Below are 23,007 nucleotides of genomic sequence, written 5' to 3'. Positions count from 1 at the left end.
AAGCTCTTTCAAAATCTGCACAGGTATTCCATGGATGTAAGTAACCCCTACAAAGCCTACTCTGCATGTAGAGAAGGAAGGGTAAAAAGGGTCTCAGGGGTTTATGGAGCTCAGAGCCCCTCAATAAATGGAGGATAGAGATTAAGGTCCTGTGCTTCGTTACCTGCACCTCAAATACCCCCTGGGAAAGGAAAGATCTTTTTGGCTAGGGACAGACATTACACATAAGCCAGTTTAAGTGATCAGAAACTGGTTTAAACCTGTAACAGAACAGACATTCAGTGCACATAAACCAGTTTGAAAATGGCTGCAGCTGGTTTGAGATAAACCTGGTGGAAGATAAACCTGCTTGAGATAAACCTGTAGTATCAGACTTAACTGATTTGGGTCAAACTAGTTTATGCAATATCTGTCCCAGACCCCTTTCCGGTTTAACTTAAACCAGAGTCCCCCAGCATCCCAGATGCTGTGCAGCCCTGGGCTGTGCTGTCTGCTCCAGAGCAGAGCTGGCCCCTCCCCTCTGCTCCCTAGCTGGAGTTCCTGCAGAGACTTCAGGCACAGCAGCACCTACCTGACTTTCCCCTGCCACTCACTGCTCAAGCAAGAATTCCTCCCCTCCCCTGGCATGGACCATAGCCAACATGTAGTATGCTAGCTAATGCCGAGAGGTGTCTGTGTAAGGCAGACAGGACAAAGGCAGACAAGACGGTGTCCGCTTAGGGCTTTTTGGAGCTAATCAACAGGTCAGCTGGTAATGTCCCTCTGCTCCTGCCTTGGGAAAAGTTGTTTAAGAAGAGCTTGAACTAATAAGAAAGGCTTTTGTTTTCTTGATAGGGTACTAAATGTTGTGTCATCAACTCCCTGCTAGCTCCCTTGCTAGTCAGGAGCCGTGAGGGTGGGGGGAACCCCTCCCTAATCATAGCACCCTACCAGGGTGGCCATGCCCCCCCACCTCAGCTCAACACTGTAGAATCGAAGGGAGGATTGCTTTAGTGCCCCCTGACTTCCAGCCTGAGCCACTGCAGGCATATGCCTGCATTTTCTCAGTCCAGAGGGAATGTCTGTGCATTTGCAAACTGGTTCAGCCTAGCCAGGTTAGGCTAACCTGCAAAGACTGAATCAATTCAGGGTCAGACTTTTTGTATGTCTATCCTTAGCCATGATGTCCCTGAACTAAGCCATCTGGTTGAAAATTTTCATGCCTGGTATCTGCTTCAAGTTGATTATCATAGGTACTTTTTGAAGAACAAAAAAAATTGGGCAGAGCAGCTCAGTCATGTCCAAAAATGAAACTAAGGAAAAATATATTTTTTGGCTATACTAAAGTACCATGGTGATCTTTCCTTTGAAAAGCTCAGGTAATTTCATGCTTTAGAGAAGGGACTTGAAATCTGGTAGACAGTCAAGGGACAAATCTTCTGCCATCCCTATGAAAAGCCACCCAAATATGGCCTAGTTATGAGTTTTCAATAAATTGCTATTCACACAGGCTCAATAGGGATTTTGATTCTGGCCAGTAAATTCTCCAGAGTCCAAGCGGTAGACTTTCCCCACAGCTACAGATACAGACAGGTCTGTCTCTCCTATGCTCTCATTGATCCCCTCTACTACGCCCAGGCATCATGGAGGTGAAAACAGCAGTTTGAATGCAGAAGGAAACTGAACTGGCAGGGAGAGTAGATTAGTATACAAGTGTCAAAGATATAGTCCACAGGCCAGACCTAGTCCGTGGATCTACCTCACCAAGCCCACAGGGATCCTAGAGGAGCCAGAGCGCATCACCAAATTTTCAGTTATCAAGCCCACCTGGGGGAGGGGGGAAGGAGGGGCAGGAACTCGGTGCTAACCCCCATACCACCACTGGATCTGGAACTGGCCAGTGGAGGAGACTTGTGGGCTCGATCTGGCCTGGGTGAGTTTGAAACTCCTGGATTAAGCCAAAGAGCCTAGCGTGGAGCACTGGGAACTGGGATTAGCTGCCAGGGAAGGAAGAGGGAAAACTAGCTGGAGTGAGGGGGAAGGCTGAAATTGGCTGGGTCCTTCCTTTTTCACATCCTTGTGATAAGGTATTTAGCAGAATTTTCAGATTCCTTGGAATCTGATAGGACCATACCATAAGCACTTCTGCTATGGCCTCAACCTTGTGACCCCTGGGCTTTCAACCATGCACCTTAGGACCCGCAACACCCCACTGGCTGGGTAACGAGACAGGAATGCAGGGTGGAAGGAGACAAAGACTGGATGAGGAGTCTAGGAGGAGACTGGGGCTGTCCAAGCAAGCAGAGTAGGACTGAGGACTAGTAGGATAGTAGAGATCACCCTGAGACCAACAAGTTACAAGGCCACAATTGGAACAAGGAGCCAAGGGAATGGGCACTGAAGCTGGATGAGAAGCCCAGGAATGGGTACTGGGACTTGAAGATGGTGAAAAGGAGGACCCTGCTGGGGAAATAGAGGAAAAGGTGAAAAAAAAAAAGATGAGATGGAAAGGGAATTGGTCTTGGTTGGAGGAATAGATTAAACAAGGATCAACCACTAAAGAAATAGGGATGGTGGGACAAGGATACTGGGACTGTGTGTGGGAGAAAGATTAAGTCAGGAAGTACAAAGAGCAGACTCACATGCTGGGTGAGCCTGGGACAAGGATCCTGAGGTGGAGAAGTAACAGGATTGGGGCAGGGCAGGTTGAAAGAAATAGCCTGCTTGGTGGAAATGAGCAGAAGAGTCTGTGCCCACAGCACACGCTCCCCTCTGAAGCCTAGAAAAGAATTCACTCCAAGTCTCCCCAGCCTTCAACTGTCAAATACCTGGAAACTCCTCTGGCAAAGTGCATGTCTCATTCCCCCCTGGTGCTGGTCTACAACCTTTTATTGCAATTAACTACTCCATTAGCTCAAGTGGCAGAGATCTGTGTGGTTGAGAAAGAGCTTTCAACCTTGCTGATGCATACCAGGGATGTCAATACGATGCCATGTGATGGCGTTTGTTTCTTGGTTTAAAACTGCACAGTCATCTTTAACTCTACTTGAGTGCTTGACTGCAAGATTAATAGTGTTCTTATACTGTGGCTGTGTGTATATATGTATATAGCATCCAACTGATTTAAAGTTAATTACTTGCTAAATTAAAAATGGATTCAATAAAATCTAGGCATAAATTGAGGTTGTGTGCCTTTGGTCCCAAGTTAATTAAACCACTTGGCCATTGCACCCTTAGCTAAAGCAGTACAACTCTGTAGACAGGGCCTAAAAGATTTGTGTTGGGAGGGTCAGATGACTCCACAGTGGGATGAAAGTGCAGGTAGAATCCCTTGTTCCCTCACCATCTTCCTGGCTCTTGGTCCAGCTGGGACATTTCCTTTCCTAATGTTCTTCTCTTCCGGTTCCACTGACATACATTTTTCCCTCAAATTAAAATGAGAGTACTGCAGGCAGCCATCTCATTCTGGGATTGTAGAACTACCCCACAGATGCTTGTAGACCGAGGAATTAGACTCCTCAGGAGATAAGTGCTTCATTGGCAAGGATTCTGGCCAGATCATGTGTCATTACATCTAGACAGTCCCCACAGGCAAAAGAAGGGCTAACCATTTTGTCCATTGACTAAAATGTGAATAACACATGCTTAGTGCCTCTGAAAATCCAGCCCTTTGGTCTTGTTTCTACGATTGGAAGGTTGCAAATACGGCTGCAGGTACTTCAGGGACTGACATTTCTTTCCCTCCATCAGTGTCAAATTTGCCAATCCTTTTTTTTTTTCAATTATGTGTTTCAATTTTATTTTGTTAATAATAAACAGCAGACTCCAACTATCCTGAAGGTTTTCTCTGTTTGTACAGATGTAGTTAGTGGGGAAAGCATCAGAGATGGCAGCAGAGACAATGTAACACAGGTCTTGGGTTTTATAGGATCAATAACACTTATTGCGAGTTGTATACTGCTCTTTGTACCACCCTTCAGCATAATGATTAAGTTTTGGAAATTCAGGAGTGCAAGGTCTAATAAAGGTCATACACCTTTGGGATATCCTGACTGCTAGTAGCTTCTCCCAGCCATTTCACAAAACAACTTTGAAAATATAGGGATAGTTGGAGGGCGGGGATAATGTATATTTAAAATTCCTTCCACACAAGAACCACCTGGCAAGTATTTAAACAGCAGCTTTGGATTTTGCTGCAATTTTGGGTCGTCGTCCCCCCCCCATGTAACTCCCATGTGACTGGATTTGGTCTTTTAAAAACAGGGAGAGAAAAAAAAAAGGATGGATTTAAAAAGAAAAAAAGTATGACCCATTTCCCCTCTAAATACAGGTCTCTCTCCTTTTCAACTGCTGTACCTCACAGAACACTGATCTGTGGATTCCTTTTCTTAAAAGGAAGCTATTGAATATATTTTATTCATTAGGAAATCTTTTTCCTTCCTTACTTCTTGATGAGCCCACTAAGCATGTTTACACCCAGATCCAGCAAAAACACACTCAAAAACTGTGCTCATGATCTAGTCTAGATCTTTCCAGAAGCTTTAGGAAACGTAGGATCAAATCTTGTAAAAGCAGGCTGTAGAGCTCCTCATAAAATCTGTCTCATATTAGTTTATGCACATGAGTAAGTCATTTTGTGAGAAAAGGTCTAAGTATATACATACCGCCAAGAACTGGAAAGGATTCCCCTGAAACAATTTAAGATATAATGGACATGTCTACCTGTCCATTTATGCTGGCTTAAAGTTACTGTGCAGTAAGTCAGAATAGGCCGGCATCTACATGTGCAGGCATTAAAGTGCATTAACACTGAGTATGGAATGACTTGGGACTAATGTTAGTCTCAAGTCAGTCCACGCACAGTGTTAATGTGCAGTAAGGCATCTACATGTGCATTATGGTGCAGTAACTAATTGATGCATGATGCAGGTATCAAATTTATGCCCAAGTCAGCATAAGTAGCCATATTTACTGAGCAGTATGAGCATGCACGTGTAGACATGCACCTATACAACTCAGTAATGTCATTTACTGCGCAGTAAATGTGCATATGTAGACATGCCCACTGTATTGCATTTTCCATGTGTTAATTTGTTTCATCCTGTATCATGGTACATAGTTTCTTTTCAATTGTCATTTGTCTCACTTTCTCTTTCATACGTCACTGTCAAGCACAACAAATACAAAAATGCACAAACGTGCGATTTATAAAGCTTCCTTGACTTCCATTTATATTATAACCTGTGATGTGATGCTTGTGTTTAATCAGCTCTCTCTTTCTTGACATTTAATTTCTCTTTTTAAAAATCACTTTATGTTTGTTCATACAGTTATAATGACTGGGTTCTTTCCAAGATTATGTAAATAATTGTTTATGGAACTGTAAAAGAAAAAAAAATCATGATACTGCATCATTGTGATTGTTTAATCACAAAAGCAAACAAGCTAGACCTGCTTCATGCTATGAGTCATACTAATTAATGCATAAATAACATTGCAATCATAGTGCATTATGATCACATACATACTGTAAACACCTGGTGTAAAACTTGAAAAAAAATTGGAATGGAGATTTAGTGCATTAAATCCAGAACTGTCACAAAAAAGTCGAGTCACCAATAGCTATATAGCAAGAACAAAATTTAGCATCTGAAGAGAAAAAACTTCTCAAATGTGAATGCTTCTCAAGCCCCTCTGGATTCCCAGCTGAAAGCTATTAGCAATTAGAGTTTGCAGTCACTCTGTCTTTTAGCTCCACTTCATCCTCAACAGAGGCACTAACACAGGGGTGGGCAAAATGCGTCCCGCGGGCCCAATGTGGCCCGCCAGGCCATTCCATCCAGCCCGCAGGACCCCTAAAAAATTTAGAAAATTAATATTTATCTGCCCCTGGCTGCCTGTCTTGCGGCCCTTGATGGCTTGCCAAAACTCAGTAAGCAGCCCTCCGCCCAAAATAATTGCCTGCCCATACACTAACACCCCTGACTGAGGCCAAAACCATAGATATTTGTCATGTAAGCATCCATACAGGTCTACTTAAGCAAAGCACCCCCATAATTTCAGTACTGGCCAGGATATTCTTGTGCATGAAACATAATAAAGACAACGGACCTTTTTTCATGGTTGACCCAGATACCCAGAGAGAAAGGTGGTGTTGGGGGAGGGGGGGGGGTGTCACACTGGCTCACAACACAAGATTGAAATAGGCACATATACACACCCTAAAACAAATTGTGGATGCTTGATGTGATGTCCACAAGACACTAAGTGGAGAAAAATAAAATTCATCTACAAGTCAGCCAATTATCAATTCCCTAATTTACAGACAAAACATTAGATTCTTACAACACAGTTTTATGAAGGTACAGCCCGTTATCACTTTCATTATTTCACTGACAGTATTGTCTCTCTCTCCCTACCATTTCTCTGTTATCTTTTATAACAGAAGCTCTTTGAAGCAGGGACCATATTCTGTTTTAGGTTTGGAAACTCACCAAACCCTATGGGAATTAACAGAAGCAAAGCAATAAGTATTCTTCTCTGGTATTTCTGCTGTATGTTTGAAAGTTCTCTCCTTTCTCTGAACTAGTTTTCTTCCAAACACAAAGTTAGCTACAGTACAATCCTTGGTATCCCATGTTGGGTTATGCGGCATGGGGAATACATTTTTGTAATCTTTTGTCATTGTTAGTTAGAGGTGATGCAGATTTCTGGGTCATGGGAAGAACTGAAGTAGATAAATGAAAACATTTCTTCCTGTAAATAGCCTGGGGACATTCCTGCATCCCATGCCCTGGAGCTACAGAAGCAAGTCACACTCAGGTGAGGTCACCTGAAGCATTCCAAGCCCTGGGACCTTTTGTGGCAGTATTTATTGTAGCAACAGGACCTGGCAACTGCCAGAGTCCCTAGTGACTGCTTGGCCAAGCTCCTAAGGAAGATTTTAGAGTAGAGTTACCTTCTGGAGCTTCAAGCAAGCAAGAGGAGTAGACTGGTTACAGTCTCATCATGGGCTGCAGTACTTCCAACACGGTTGATGAAGTGCAGCCATCAAACAAGGAGTTGCAGAGCGGCCAGGAAGCCAAGACCCAGGTAACAGATTTCCTGAGCAGACAACAACAAAGCATAACAAAAGATGTTTGTACAGGCAGAGAGATGGACTTCCTTTGTGGAGCTCTTAACACAGAGTAGGGCTGAGAAATCACCTAGACTTGTATGCCTTATACACTGTTGTAGGGGTTATTTATAAGCAATGCTTTTTATAGAGAATGGAAGTGGGGGGAGGGGGGGGTTGTTTGTTTTAAATGGTCTTCCTCACTCCCTTTACTAAGTGGGCCAGAGCTCCTCAAACTGTATGTTTAACATGAAAGATGAATTAATGTGTAGGCTATTGTGGGGTTCTCCCTTTTACTCAAGAGTTTGGTTTTTGATCTTACCTCTCGGGTAGCCTGACTTGAGCACTTCTGCATTTTAAATCCGACTCTCGCCCGCCACGCTAATTCGATGTTATCAGTTGGGAGCTGTTACTAACGCAGAATGACTCCAGCAATATAGATAGAAATGTTTTCTTTTTCGATTGATATCTTGCTTCCAGCTCTTCTGGACAAACCCCAGACTCCTTATCACTAAGAAAATCCAAATTTTTTATGCGGTCAATCAAATTACTTTATTGTAAAACAAAACCTTTTTTTTTTAATGCTTTTATTTATCAATTTCCCAGGACACATTGTTGCATTTATTTAATGTAAAACAACATGCATAAAATTAGGTAAAGTCAACTATTTGTACTGTTTATATTTTCCTTTTATTAAACGACAAAGAAACTTCCTTCAGTCTCCTGCTTCTTTTCTCCTCTTTTTTTTTTTTTTGGCTCCTAGAGCACAATTGGTCCAAATCCAGATCCCAAACGAGACCGGGGAGACAAAACAGAAAAAAAAAATGAACTTGACCTTAATTACCACCGGTGGGAATCCGCCGTTGTTCTTTTTTTCTTTGTTTGTTTTTCTCGCAGCTTCTGCTGCGCCTCTCTCTTCTAGACGAGTTGACTGTTCTCGCTTCTTCAAGGGCTCCCGGTTTTCCCTTCCTGTTGAGTCCTTCTCGTTCAGCTAGAGCTGACTCTCAAGACTCCTCCGTCCCAGTCTCCGCACCACGGCTCCTCTCCTTTCCGATCTCCATTCACTCTTATCTTTTTAGCGTGCCATGCCCCCGCCGCACCACCGCCTCCCAACTTCAAATAGCAGCTGCTGCGGAAGTGCCTCTTTTCCGGCGTGGTCTCAGTCCCCGTTTCCCCTATCTCCTTTTCCTCCTCACACATCCTCCCCCTTCAGATGCCATTAGGTGCCTTTATTTTTTCCAGCCCCTCATGGTCCTCATGGTGGTCACCTCCAGTGATGTCAGTCTTCATCGAGGAGCCTTCGTTTGAGTGACAATGGGAGAGGAAGTCAGTCACCACATTGGCACAACCCGGTCTAAATTCAATATCAAAATGAAAGGGTTGTAAGGTGAAGGCCCAACGGGTTATCCATGCATTATCAGTCTGAGTGTTTTTTAGCCACTTCAACGGGACATGATCCATTATTAAGGTGAACTTGTGTCTGTCCTAAGAGGTAGTAGCAAAAGTATTCCACCCCCCATTTAATGGCCAAGCACTCTTGCTCAATTGTGGTGTACCTTTGTTCCTAGGGTTGTAGTTTCCTACTGGCGTAGGCAATAGGACGCTCCACTCCATCCATCTCTTGTGTTAATACTACGTCCATGGCTTTGTTGGATGCATCTGTTTGTAGGACAAAAGGACGGTTGAAATCTGGAGTGTGAAGCACCACTTCCTTACACAAGGCCTGTTGCATTTGCCTGAAAGCTTCTACATGTTCCTCGCTCCACCTGAGTGGCCTGTTACCTCTTCCCTTTAGTAAGTCCGTCAACAGGGCAGTGACTTCAGCAAAATGTGGAATGAACTGGAGGTAGTAACTGGCTAATCCTAGGAAGGCCCTCATTTGTTTCCACATTTGGGGTGCCATATAGTCTCGGATCGCCTTTAACTTGTCTGTTAAAGGACTAATACAACCCTGACCTACCAGGAAACCTAAATACTTAGTCTCGGCTTTCCCTAGTGCGCATTTTCTGGGATGCGCCATCAGACCAGTTAAGCATAACTCGTGCAGGACTGCACAGAGGGCTTCTAAATGTTGCTCCCAGTCATCAGTATAAATAATGATATCGTCTATATATGCTGCCGCATATCATTGGTGTGGGGCTAGGACCCAATCAATCAGCCGTTGGGACGTTGCTGCAGCTCCATGTAAACCAAATGGCATGCATTTAAATTCATACAGCCCTCATGGTGTCCCAAAAGCTGTTCTGGCTTGATCTTCTCTTTGCATGGGTATTTGTCAATATCCTTTAGTCAAATCCAGTATTGATATGAATTTTGCCTGTCCAAATCTCTCTAATAATTCACTAGTTTGTGTCATTGGAAAAGCATCAAACGTTGAAATCTCATTCAATTTTCTGAAGTCTACGCATAGCCGTAGAGTACCATCTTGTTTGGGTACTACTACAAGGGGGCTCCTCCACGGACTATGGGATTCTGTTATTATTCCCTGAGACAACGTCTTATCTATCTCCATCTTGACAACCTCCTATCGGTGATATGGAATTCTCCTCCATTTTTCTCATACCACTCGTCCCTCGGGAATAACCATGTTGTGACCTATTCCCTTCACGGAACCAGGATTCTTGTTGAACACATCTGTGAACTCCTGTATGAGGAGTGTTAATTGTTCTTTTTGTTCAGTAGTCAATTAGTCTCCAAATTTTACCCCTTTATTTGTTTCGCTTTCGCTCTGAAAACTAATGGATTTTTGCCCTAAATGCGGTGGCTCTCTGAGCATGGTCACCAATAGTCCTTCTGGTTCACTCCACGGTTTCAACAAATTAACATGAAAAGTTTGTTTTTCTTTCTTAAAGCCTGGATGTAGTATCTCATAATCAACAGGGCCAATCTGTCTAGTTCTTTGGAACATCCCTTGCCAACACGTAAAAAATGTACTTGTAGCACTAGGTAGAAGAACCAAAACTTTTTGCCCCTTGTGCAATTCCCTTTCTTGAGTACCTTTATCATAGTAAGTTTTTTGTTTCTCTTGTGCTTGTTTAAGATGATCTCTGGCTACCTCTCCAACCCTTTGTAACCATCTCTTTAATTCTCAGACATATTCTGTTGCTTGTGTCCCTTGGGATCCCCCATTCTCCCAGCCTTCTCACACCACATCCGTCAGGCTCCTTCACTGATGTCCATAAACTAGTTCAAATGGAGAAAACCCTAAGGATGATTGTGGTTATGGTTAGGCAGGTAGGTTATATTAACAAGCTGTTTCTGATCTCAAGTATGGTACATGTACATGCAAACATTATGGTGCATAACTGCACACATCTGTTTTGAGTGGTGAGGAGGCACTGCAGGATTCAACAATGGACTGGCTGCTATACCCATTCTGATTAGCTACTTGCTGTCATATTTCACTGGGCCTCATGCACATGTTCCACATGGAGGACTTCTGAGTTACCTTTGTGCAACTGTCTTTAGAGGATTTATGTTCCATCTCTGAAATAAAAAAGGAAGGAAGTTGCAAAAATTTCCTGTGCTATCATCCTCTGGTTAGAAAAGGGGCACGTGCACAGAAAAGTGGAACTACAGTACATGTTGGGGGAAAGACTATTCAGTTCCAATCATAGCCATGTAACCAGTCTTGTCAGTGTGAGGGGCAGCATCATGGTCTAGCTTGTCAGAAACAAGCACATTTGCTTGAAATAAAGTTGAGAACACAGTCATAGCCCTCTATATAATTAAACAGTGGTGGCCAGTCTTTTTGGCAGGTTCCCAACAGGTTAATCCTCCCTCCCTGCAGAGGCATACCTGATAGACATTGCACTCTGAGACACCAAAATAAAGGCATAGGGCTTGAGCTACCAGCATACAGCCACATGGAGCAAAGCAGGAGCAGGACACTTCTGCAAGTGGAGATTCACTATTGAAAGCCAGGTTAACCCAACCCTGGCCACATGACAGGTTGTTTGATGACCAAAGCTCTGAATTCAACAGGGACTGCAGGGCCAGTGAAGGGTCTTGGAGGTAATAGCTGACACCTCCTCTCACAGCAGTCCTGCCCCACTCTGCTCTATGGATCTCTACCCTACCTTTATTCTGGTGCCTCCCTTTACTGAGCGCCCAGGACTTGCCTACCACACACACAAAGCAGCTGTCCCTGTGCACCATGGATTAGACACCCCCATATGCCTCATGGAGGCTACAACTGCAAGCACAAAAAACATGTTTATCATTATCACAACTTCCAACCCATTTCCCAGCAATTACAACATTTATTTAGAGTTGTTTCAAAACCTCAGATTTTCATCTAATTTGGTAAAGGACATATCCAGGGTTAAAAGGTCATTGCTTCCATTCTCAAAGTGGCTCTTAAGGAAGGATTTTATCTCCCTAACCAACAATTTGTGACAGAACATAACTAACTGTCAGGTCATCACTGGAGCAGCGGCAGATGTAGCTGTAACTTTGCTCTGCTCAGCTTTAAACCTGCCAATTTTATAGGGCTATTTTAGACATAAATGCAGCTAATTTCCACAAGGGCCTCTCTTGCTTGCTCATTTATTTATTTATTATTTATTTATGTTTCAGGCTAAGAATGACATGCCTCCGAAAGCAGCTGCTTCCATCTTTCAGAAAGGACAAGGTGGGTCAAAGGGCACCTCACACAGTAGAGCAACACTCAAAGATGGATTTAGTAGAGGATGGTTACCTGGAGAAGTTCCAAAAAAGGCCAACATCTCTTAGTTAAAGAAATAATGGGCAGACAGCAAGTAGTCAAACAGAGCTCATACCAATTGAGAAGGAAGGAGATCAGAAAAACTCCACTTCAGAGTTTGTTTGCTGCAAAAAACTGTTAAACTGTAGCATTTAGACACCTTAAGTGTTTACAGTACCAAGCCCTTAATCACTAGTTCAAATCTAGGCCAAGTTAGTTGCAGCTTAAATTCATTCCTATCTGATGACTTATTCCCTCTCCTTCCCCCATGCGCCCCCTACCCCCGCCACACCATGACTCAGTTCTCACTATCACAATGTGCAATCGTTTTCACTCCTCTTGGGAGGCTTCTCCATTGTGCTTCAGAAAGCAAACCTCAACTTTATTCCTAACAAAAATCCCTCCCAGTAACAGTTGGGAAACATAAGCAAGGCAGTATGAAACTCACTTCACCTTTTTAGGTCCTGTTCTGTTCTGTGGTTAAGCTGAGAGGGGTCTTCAAAATAGGGTCTGTCCAACAATTTTCACCAGCATTAAATCCACGCTATAAAAGTCAGGGTTCTCAACATTTTTCCTACTGGGACCCAATTGCAAAGATTCATGGCCTGTCCTGAGCCACACCCCCCTAGTCCTGCTGGGACCCGACTCCCAGTCCCCTGCCCTCCTGGGCCATGCTAGTGTCCCTCATTCCTGACCTGCAGTCCCCTGCCCCCCATGTGCTGGAGGGAGGAGGAGTGGCCTGTGGTACCTCCTCTCTAATCTGGGTTGGGGCTCCCATGCTGTGCCATGCCAGGAAGCCTGGTCATGGCCCCTTTCACACCCTGAGCAGCGTCTCCCGGCTGCCCCACCCCCACGAGCACAGGCACCAGCCCTGGTGCCACCACACTGCTCTCCTCGACCCCCTTCCCCCACTGGAAGGGGCAGGTGTCTTCCCACTGCCCCTCTGCAGCTTGGGACCCTTTGAAATATTCATGCAACCCACTTTTGGGTCACAACCCATAGGTTGAGAAATGCTGCTATAAGTAAGCACAAGATTAAGGAATAAAGTAACAGTAAAAAGCAACAAAGGGTGAATCCTCAACTAGCAAAAACTGTATAGTCCAAGGCAATGTAGCAATGACCAGGTTGTATTGTGTAAACAGAATTTCTAACTTTGACCTTTTTCTAAGTTTAATTTTAGTAGTAGTACAAGTCTATACTAAACATACTAGTAAATATTAACAAAACTTATTTACTTGGTACAACCTCTATTTTCCTAATTACTGTGAACATTTTGAATTTCAAACAAACTTAGTAAAACTGAAATCCACTGTGATTTTGTTTGTTTCATCCTAAACAAGAGAAACAAACACTGGAGTTTGCTACTCTTTAAAAATGACTTGAAGTCCATTGCCATGACTTGAGTTCTCATTCATTAGAGTAAGGAACCTGTATTAGTTTGGGGAAGAGAGACTGAACATATGAATGGATTGTGCTGCAGTTTTACATGTGCATGAATACACACATGCACAGGCAGATGTAGGATTTTGAAGAGGGAGGTGCAGATGATGTGGCACATTATCACATATAACATGACACATTTTTCTCCAGTTAAAGAGAAACTAGATGCTTTACTAATATGCTAGGGGCCATCGCTACATTTTTCATCTTAAGATCAAAGCACAAACAAATATAACTTTATTGGAAAGTGCACTGATTTGCTAGACTATGTTGAAAGTTAAAAAGAACAACTAGGCAAAAATAAGTCAAAAGATACTACATTGTGGACATGTCTACATGAGACATTTACTGAGGAGCTGCCTAATTAGCTCCACTATAAATGTCTCAGTGTCTACACATTCAGCCCTATTACGCCACAGTAAACCAATAAACTTTACAGCAGGTTAGTACTTGTAAATACAAGTACCATCCAGCTGCATAGTTTTTCATGCATGGCAAGTGCTCTCAGTCTGGCTATCTTGAATCAAAGGCTCACCAAGGCCATAGTTCAACAGTGCACTTAAACGTCTACATATGCTTAAATGTTTTTCTAAAAGGTGCTCCTGGGGGTTCAGCTGACCACAGCATGGAATTCATCCCTGTGCAGGAATCCAGCACAAAGTCAATGCACAATTTTAGGCCACTTAGAAGTGTAATGTTCAGTTTAGACAGTGCATGAGGCTTTGCGGAGATACTCTGCATTGGGCAACCTCAATCACACAAACAAGCAGAGGACTGTAAGGGATGCCAAAGTTAAATTGACCACTTGATCTGAATGCTGTGTGAGTAATCATCTTAACCATTTTCTCTTTAAAGACATCACATTAGTCAGCAGTGGATTTATCAATAAACAAATGCACTTACAGGAGCGGAAAAGGCAAGAGTCGTCAGAAATTCTTGAGGAGCTTAAAACACAGGGAATCATTAAGGGCCAAAGCACACCTTTTGGAAATGAAGATGCACCTGATAACATGGTAAGTGTCTTAGGGCACTGTTTTTTTCTAATGGCCAGATTTGTAAAAATAAAAAATGCACTGAGTGTTGAATCTGTGCATACAGATACTAGTTCATTGCAATTACTGTGCCTCAAGGGTAAGCACTTTGCAGGACAGGCACTTCACTGCCTGAGGAACAAGAGGTTAGATAGCAGATAAACAAATATCTTTGTAGTGCATTTAATGCAAAAGAAAAAAGAAACTGCTCACAAGTTTCATTTCTTTCAGGTGGTCCTCAATGACCAAAGTTGATTGCCCATTGCTAAAATAGCCACTGGAAATTGTTATCCATGTGTGTACATCTATCTCTATCACTCCCACCCACCCTTCCCTTGCAGAGTTTTTGTTTAAAAAAAAAATCATATGCACAAATATTGCAGAAGTTAATGTATAGCTCCTACTTTCAGTCTTGCAGTATTTGGAGTTTATAATTCCAGTTAATCAAGATACTTGGGACTCTTAGCTACTTGGGCATCTCCAATTCATATCTGTGTCCTTACCCAAAAAAATGTTTAAAAAAATTAAATTAATCTTTATGAAGCCAGTATTTAAACAAAAAATGGTGTCACTAGTTTAGAAATTAGAGAAAAATGCAACTAGAAGTTACTGAATTTAGCTGTATTGAGTATGTTTGGTGGGATGTTTTGGTACCTGCAGAGTTGTTTTTTGCTGTCTCTCACAGTTCTAGGGACTAGAGGGCTCCCAGAGACAAGACTCCTGAATATCCAAACATAAGGGTTAAGTACAAACAGTCAAAAAGCCCAAGCTGAATCGATTCAGTCTTTGCAAGTTAGTCTCAACTGCAGAAATTAAACTGAAACAGAACTGAACAGACATTTACCTTCCAGTCAGGAAATTCAGCCACATGCCTGCAGTGTTTTAAGCCAGAAGCCAGGGGGTGCTAGAGCCTGGCTCTCTGGCATGTAACCAGCATAGGCTGTTTGCTCATTTCCTCTTCCTGCTGCCCCTGAGGTATCTGGGATTTGTAGCCCAGAATCACAGTAAGAGGGCTCTCAGGGTTGCTCATCACCTCCTCTTCCTGCTTCCAGGTTCTTCTGGGATTTGTTGTCCACAGTCACAGCCAGCAGTGAGTTTGAGCATTTTTAAGGAAAGGCTAAAATAAATGTATGTGATGGTTAAGCATCTTATTATTCATCATTTTGTGTATGCATGTCATCTCTATAGAAAGAGACTCCCTAGTAAATCAGGAGGTAATCAGAAGAAATTCTTATTTCCTCACTCCTTTCTCCCCCCCCTCCCCATACTAAGTCATTCTCTATACTGTGAGGTCAAAGTTATGGTCCACAGAGCCCTATTAGCAGGCCTGCAATGCTGCCTGGGGGGGTCTTAGACTGGATCCACACTCTTCATGTGGCACACTACTCATCTACATGCGTAGGCCCTAATGAGTTTAACACCCCTCCTCTATACCATTTGCAGGACTTGACTGTAATTTTTTTCTGGGACCGAGGTCTAATTTGCAGAGATATTTGTGAACTGTGTCTAGGGGCTGGGAACTGGATACAGACTTCCACCTCTAGGGCCCTTGTTTGTCATCAGTGCGAGAGGCAAGGATTTTTTTTAGGGTGATATATTTTATTGGACTAACAGTGTAGTTGGGATAACGTTAAACAAGCTTTCAAATGCAAGGTATTCTTCATCACTCTTACACTACCTTTGTCATCAGCGTGATAGAAACTTATCATTGGTAGGGACCTACCAAATTCATGGCAGAAGTAGAGTGCACGGAGGCTCCTTTAATTTGGCATGTTCCCCCGTGCGCACCTTGCCCCTTTTCCCCCCTTGCTGCTGATTAGCGGAGGACCCCTCCACTCCCTCCTGAGCAGCAGGGAAGCTAAAACCATGGTTTAAACATGGCATTGTTTTTGCACCTCCCGCCAGTCAGCACCAAACAGCATGGCCATCTGGGCCCCCTCAGCCAATTGGTGGCAGGAGGTGAAAATGCTGTCATATTTAAAACCACAGTTTTTGCCTCCCCGCAGATCAGGAATGAGCTGCAAGCAGGGCCCCTCCATCAATCAGCAGGGGCAGGAGGGGAGGGAGTGAGGGAACTTGCAAGATTAAAGGAGCTACAGTACACCCCACTTCTGCCATGAATTTGGTAGGTCCCTAATTATTGGACATCTGTTAGAGAAATGGGTTACCAGTCTCCATCCAGTTTCCCCCACTACAAGATAAGCTATTACTACTGCAACAGTGAAGTCACAGATAAGGCTTACATAGGAGATCAAACTATCCTCTCATTCCAGAGAGAGGAACCTATGGAAGCAGTTTGATGCTAACCGTCAGAGCAGGGTGTGGCAGCAAAACTGCCTATTGTATGGGTCAACACTTCCATCTCCAGTGTCATACCATTGGCATAATAGAAGCACCAGGAATGGATCCAGATGGGATGCCATGATGCAGCTGTACCACCCTTGCCCTGTCCCTGGATCCACTACAGAAAGGCATTATGCTCAGCTGACCATGTCTGCTGGACTGGACTGCTGATTCAGACAGAGAAAAACCCTGCACTAAATGATTGTAAAGTTAAAACATGTTGCTGGGGTTTAGGTTGTAGCCGTGTTGGTCTAAGGACATAGGCAGACAAGTTTCCTTTGGTGAATTTGATATCTTTTATTAGACCAACCCAAATAGTTGGAGAAAAGTTACTAAGCAAGCTTTCGGGTTCAAAAACCCTTTATCAGGCTAAGGAAGTTTCAGCAGTTGGTGTGTGCTCTTCCTGGTTAAAACAAGCTTTTATGAACCTCTTATTTCTGGGCTTGAGTGTGCAGACATGCTTGCACATGATGTGCCCATGGAACCACTCTATTCAGCAAGTGCTCATCCATATGAAGGATTGCACAGCTGGGTCCATTTTATTACGGGCTATTCCTTCCAGCCTCTTACGTCAAAGCACTACCACTTAACATCCATACAAAAAAGAGGCAGGAAATCTTTCTCAGCTATTTCAGCTCATTCCAATCCTACCTAAGCCACCAGATACTGTGCTCTAATTGTTGATGTGTTTCAACAGAGAGAAGCCCTACTAAGAAAACCACCAGCCAGGCTGGAAAAGCTTGATATCAAAATAAAAGAAGTGAATGATCTGACCCTGGAGGACATTCAGAATTCTGCTGAAGAGAAAGAAAAGGTAATTTAATTCAGCAGCATCATTCTTGCCTGTGTCTTTGCCTCCTAAAAACACCCCCTGCTTAAAAAATAGCCTAGATATCAGATGTCTGTAACAGGTGCTAGCAAAACATAGCCAGGAATGTCACAGGAGTGAGCACTACACTCAGCAGTATGTCTGGAGGACTGGACTGCTAATTTGTATATACTGAAAACCAGCAGGCTTCTAGGACAAAGGGGGTGGGGGGGCCGGGGGCAGAAAGAGTTCAAGAGAAAGAGAATTGTAGAATAGTGTATTTCCATGTTCTGTAGCAAGACATGCTGTTCACAGCTGCTGCATTTATATTTTATTTCCTTTGAGCAAACTGGCTAGATTTCACATCACTTGGAGTGATGTCTGAATGATATGGAGATGGAAAGATAGGATCCACTATTAAAATATGTGTTCAAATGCAGTTTATGCCTGCTTCCTTCACTCACTACAAAGCAACGTATTCATTTTTTCAGACTGCAGAACAACTGAACCAAAGATTACAGAGTGAGAGATTTTCTCCAGCAGCTGCTCACCAAAACATAGCTCAGCTAAATGAATCCTGTTATTTAACCGCAAAAGGTGGAAAAGGGACCAACAGTAGTGAGCCTTTATCATTAGATCCAGAGGACGAAGAATCTGCAGTAGAAATTGTAAATGGCAATTTTGAAGACTTTGCTGTTGTGGAGTCAGATACAACTTATAACTGTTCAATTGAAGCATTCTAAAAAAGAAAAAAAGTTTATTTCAAATACATTCAGCTCTTGAAACAGAGGACTGAGGATTGCTTAATGAAAAGATGGTGGGGGGAACCCCAACAGAAACAAAACAAAAAGAAGGAAGAACTTCTTCACAGTTAGAGTGACCAAGGTCTGGAACAGGCTCCCAAGGGAGGTGGTGCTCTCCCCTACCCTGGGGGTCTTCAAGAGGAGGTTGGATATGCATCTAGCTGGGGTCATCTAGACCCAGCCCTCTTTCCTGCCTATGCAGGGGGTCGGACTCGATGATCTATTGAGGTCCTTTCCAACCCTAACATCTATGAATCTATGAAAAAACACATTTCTTCAGTTTAATGTGCTGGGATAGCTGCACTGCTCCCTTTTAACTGCATAAACCAAACCTTCCTTTGGTACACAGGTATGCCATTTCCTTAATTTCTGCCATGAAGAGAAGACAAACATTACAGGATCTGCTTCAAGACAATCTGTTACAAGACCCTGCTTCTTTCTCAATCTCCCTGCTCTTGATTAAGACAGCTGGCCACCTTAGCAGTCAGCACCTCAGTGAAGCGTACAGTCAGCATCCCCATCCTTGTTCTAAGATCAAACACTAATCATCATTCAGTATTAGCCAAGACCAGCAACCTAGGTCCTGCCACATGCTCTGTGCTAAAGCCTCGCACTGAAGAACCTGATGCGGGGTAGGGTAGGCTGCTACTGTTCATGATGATGATGATGATGAAATGATACTTGCTGTCGGTACTTACTGAGTAGATATCCACAGATTCTTCACCTGGTTATCGGGGCCAAACTCCCTTCCACCTTCTTTCTTGGACATACATCCTTGTGCAAGATCCTCCCTGCAGCTCTCCCTCTTAAAAACTTGCTGGAGTTTTTTTCCCCCTCAGTAGCTAATTAGTCACAGGTTGAAGCTAAGCCAGGAGTGGGCAACTATTTTGGGCAGAGGGCCGCTTACTGAGTTTCAGCAAGCCATAGAGAGCTCTATGACAGACAGCCCAGGGCAGATTAATATTAATTTTTAAAAAATTTTAGGGGCCCTGCGGGCCAGATAGAATAGCCTGGCAGGCCACATCTGGTCCTTGGGCTGCATTTTGCCCACCCCTGAGCTAAGCCCAACTCCCTTAAAGGGCCATCAATTCTCCCCTGTGACAACAGGCTTACAACCCAATTTTAATTGTGACAAAATAGGATCATCATGACCCAAGTCCTTACAGCATAGCTTTGATGTTTTCATTAAAGTTACATTTTAAACTAGCTGGCTTCTTTGAAGGCTACCTGCAAAGATTTCAGTGAGAAGTTGGTGGCTTGGCAAACAGATGTGAAAGGAAGTCAACACATTAGGGCAATATGGAAACATGGAGGAAGGAGCCAGAAACTAAAGGACAAAAGTTATGGCTAAGAGAGCTCTAGGTTAGTCCAATTGAATGGGAGAAAAGGCCAGACTAGGTTAGGGCCCTGATAAGCAAGATGTTTGAACTTGAGGTGCAGGATGTGGGGGAGGTGGGGATGGTCCAGAGAAGGGATTTGGATGGTAGGCATACCATGGCTTGAAGCACAGAAGATGGTTTGGGGGCAGAACCCTGCCCAGACTGGAAGGAAGCAGTGTGAGTGTGAAGAGCATTAGAAAGAGGCTTCTTGGGTTTGGGGATAGTTAGGGCACAGATAAGTAATCTAGCTGCTGCCATGAGAAGGAGAGAGGAACATTGTTCCATTTTTATTGCATCTGGTAGTGGAGGGAGGTTTGGTACTCACCTGAAGAAGCAGTGTTGCCCAATTCAAGAAATCCACAAATGTGAATCAGACCCAAGAACACTTGAAATTTTTGTATAGCTGGGGGGGGGGGGGGGGGGGGCAGAGAAACTGTAATTTAATTTGAGGGCTGTATTTTGATTTTTTGAATTCGTCCTGCCTATGCACAGTGGTGGCATTTGTGTGGGAGATAGTTGGTGTTACCAGTTTTCCTAAATTTACTGAGATGTGATTTCTGGTCCTTTGCTCCCCTGCTCAACAAATTAATGCAATTCCCAAACTCCAGATCAATTCTGTTCTCTCAGCCTTGTATCAATCCTGACCACCCACACATCAGTACCTACTTGGCCTTCATCAGTTCAACCTATCAGTCTTCACCTGCTAGAACTCTTTACCCCTCTCTTCTCCCAGGCCACAGAGCAGATGCAGTGAGAGGCTCTTTTTCTCTCTTGCTCACTGAGGGGGAACAATTGCTGCAGGGTTCCCTTCTCCTGTGAGGCACACCAAGCATTGCAGGAAGATGAGCAGAAGCATCCTGAGCCACTGGGCATTTTCTTCTCCTCTTGAGTTGCTGAAGGAATAAGGAAAAACTTTCCCTGCTTCACAAGCAGTCTGACTGGCTGATGTTGTCAGTACTCAAAGTGGGCAAGTGAGGCAGGAAGCCAATTAAAAGAGACTTTCCCACCAGACCCATGCCAGCCCAAATCCTTTCATGAAATTGTAAGACCTGGCACCACTATGAAAGAGTTGAAGATTGCCTCTATGTTGTCTGCATGGAGTGCCAGGATGGTGAGAGTTTCAAACAACAAAGGACAATGGTAGCAATCCTGGGGGACTTGGGAAGAATGAAGAGCTCATTTTACATCCTCTTGATCCCAGCTGACAGGATGCCATCCAATTGCAGGGGGAAGGGGGTTGGAGAACAGGGGTGGGCAAAATATGGCCACAGGCCATATCTGGCCTGCTAATTGAGCCTATCCGGAGTCTGAGGAGGGAGGGCTTAGCCCTGTGCCACTCTTCTCTGCTGAAGCTGGGGCTAGGCTGGGCTGTACAGCATTCAGACTCCTCCATGCCCCACATCAATTCCCCTACAACCTGGCTTCCTGTTGGCACTTCAGCTGCACAGTCCTGACTGCAGCTGCAGGCAGCTGGGCCCCCTTGGGACAAGGTGTAGTTCAGCATCCTACCTGCCCATCACAATGAGCCGCTGCTGTGCCACTAGTCCATGCCAGCCATGGGGGATGGGGGGGAGGGGCGGCGCAGAACTTGGCCTTGGGCAGCCACCCCCGACTTTCCCACTGTGACGTGGCAGCAGTAGTGGTTCGTTGCAGTGGGCAGACAAGCACAGCAGCTACTCAGTGCACTGTATTGTGCGCTGTCCCGTGTGGGCCCAGTTGCTGGTGGCTGTGGTACGCAGAGGGATAGAGTCTGCACTACCCGTGCCATCCCACCTGCAGTAGAGCAGTGCCATGGGGCACAGCCATCCCTCATCAGCTCCCAGCAGCGGGCCAGATAGGATCAATTGCCTTCCCCCCACCTCCTAGCCCTCAACAGCTGACGAAGACTCCTTAACTGGCCCTCCAGCCCAAATAATTTCCTACCCCTGGTGTAGAAAGAATCAGAAGGATGAGGTTGGACAGAGACATGCATTGCTAGGGTGGAGAGACAGAGATTTGAGCATCACAGCAAAATAACAACTGAATTGGTTTCAGTGAATAAACTTCACAAAAATCAAATGTGCCTTTGAAAGAATGTTGGGTTTTTATATAGCAAGGTGCCAATTTTTACCCCCTCCCCTCCTTTTAGCTATCAGATAAGGCTTTACATTTGCTGGGTCTATATAAAACTCATGAATTGCTAGACTGACATTTATTAATCTAATATGAACTCAAAAGTCATTCTAAAATAAAGTGAACACTCTCTATTACTAGAACCATAGCATTTAAAACCTTTTTTTTTGTTCATTTTGTAAGTGATTAATCGAAAACTGATTGAAGCCCCATGGAATTCAGTCTGTATTTTTTCCATTGCCAGCAGTAGAGTTTGGCTTGGGGCTTTGATGTATAACAGCAATTATTAAGTAAAGGAAAAAGAAACATTTTGGGGTTAAGCGTAAATGATTATGTAACACTCACATCTACCTCCTTCCTAACTTCTGCAGTTCTTAGTGTATATAATGGTGTATTATTTTGGAAGATTTACCCATCAACCTGTTCTGCAAATATTTGTTTATATCAGAGGTTCCTTTGAAATTCAGCAGTTCTCAGGCCACTGCTACTAGATGCCAAAAATCAGTCAAAATTGCATAGTTTCATAGTTTCTAGGGTCGGAAGGGACCTGAACAGATCATCAAGTCTGACCCCCTGCCCTGGGCAGGAACGAGTGCTGGGATCGTAATACCCCAGCCAGGTATCTATCCAACTTCCTCTTGAAGACCCCCAAGGTAGGGGAGAGCACCACCTCCCTTGGGAGTCCATTCCAGAGCCTGGCAGTCCTAACGGTAAAGTAATGCCTCTTGATATCAAGCCTGAACCTACTCTCAATCAATTTGTGGCCATTATTCCTTATTATCCCAGGTGGTGCCTGGGGGAACAGTGCCTCGCCTATTTTCTGCTGGTCCCCCCTGGTGAATTTATAGACGGCCACCAGATCCCCTCTCAGTTTTCTCCTGTGGAGGCTGAATAGATTCACACCCTTTAGTCTATCTTCGTAGGGCCTGGCCTGCTGCCCCCTGACCATGCGAGTGGCCCTCCTCTGGACCCTCTGAAGGTTAGCCACATCCGTCTTGAAGTGTGGTGCCCAGAACTGGACACAGTACTCCAACTGCGGCCTGACCAGCGCCGCATAGAAGGGCTGATTGAAGCCCCATGGAATTCAGTCTGTATTTTTTCCATTGCCAGCAGTAGAGTTTGGCTTGGGGCTTTGATGTATAACAGCAATTATTAAGTAAAGGAAAAAGAAACATTTTGGGGTTAAGCGTAAATGATTATGTAACACTCACATCTACCTCCTTCCTAACTTCTGCAGTTCTTAGTGTATATAATGGTGTATTATTTTGGAAGATTTACCCATCAACCTGTTCT

At 44.0% G+C, this 23,007-nt stretch overlaps 1 protein-coding gene across 1 annotated transcript; it reads left to right on the top strand.

Moving 5' to 3' along the window:
- Nucleotides 1-6,961: 6,961 nt before the first annotated feature.
- Nucleotides 6,962-18,163, top strand: LOC112551569. The gene is made up of 5 exons (XM_025213233.1): nt 6,962-7,071; nt 10,186-10,327; nt 14,144-14,251; nt 17,310-17,426; nt 17,912-18,163. Exons 1-5 carry the CDS (start codon nt 7,016-7,018, stop codon nt 18,161-18,163), a joined length of 675 nt encoding a protein of 224 aa, XP_025069018.1. The 5' UTR covers nt 6,962-7,015.
- Nucleotides 18,164-23,007: the final 4,844 nt, after the last annotated feature.

The sequence above is a fragment of the Alligator sinensis genome, unplaced genomic scaffold, assembly GCF_000455745.1.
Source record: "Alligator sinensis unplaced genomic scaffold, ASM45574v1 scaffold743_1, whole genome shotgun sequence".
Lineage (NCBI taxonomy): Eukaryota > Metazoa > Chordata > Crocodylia > Alligatoridae > Alligator > Alligator sinensis.
Note: the sequence above shows the minus strand (reverse complement) of the source record. Positions and strands in the feature narration are given on the sequence as shown.

Bases quoted from the DNA above. Each gene is read 5' to 3' on its own strand.
- LOC112551569 (XM_025213233.1), top strand. From the start codon at position 7,016: ATGAAGTGCAGCCATCAAACAAGGAGTTGCAGAGCGGCCAGGAAGCCA. The intron at 7,072-10,185 runs GTAACAGATTTC...TTTAATTCTCAG, and splicing joins GCCAGGAAGCCAAGACCCAG to ACATATTCTGTTGCTTGTGT. The intron at 10,328-14,143 runs GTAGGTTATATT...ATGCACTTACAG, and splicing joins TTGTGGTTATGGTTAGGCAG to GAGCGGAAAAGGCAAGAGTC.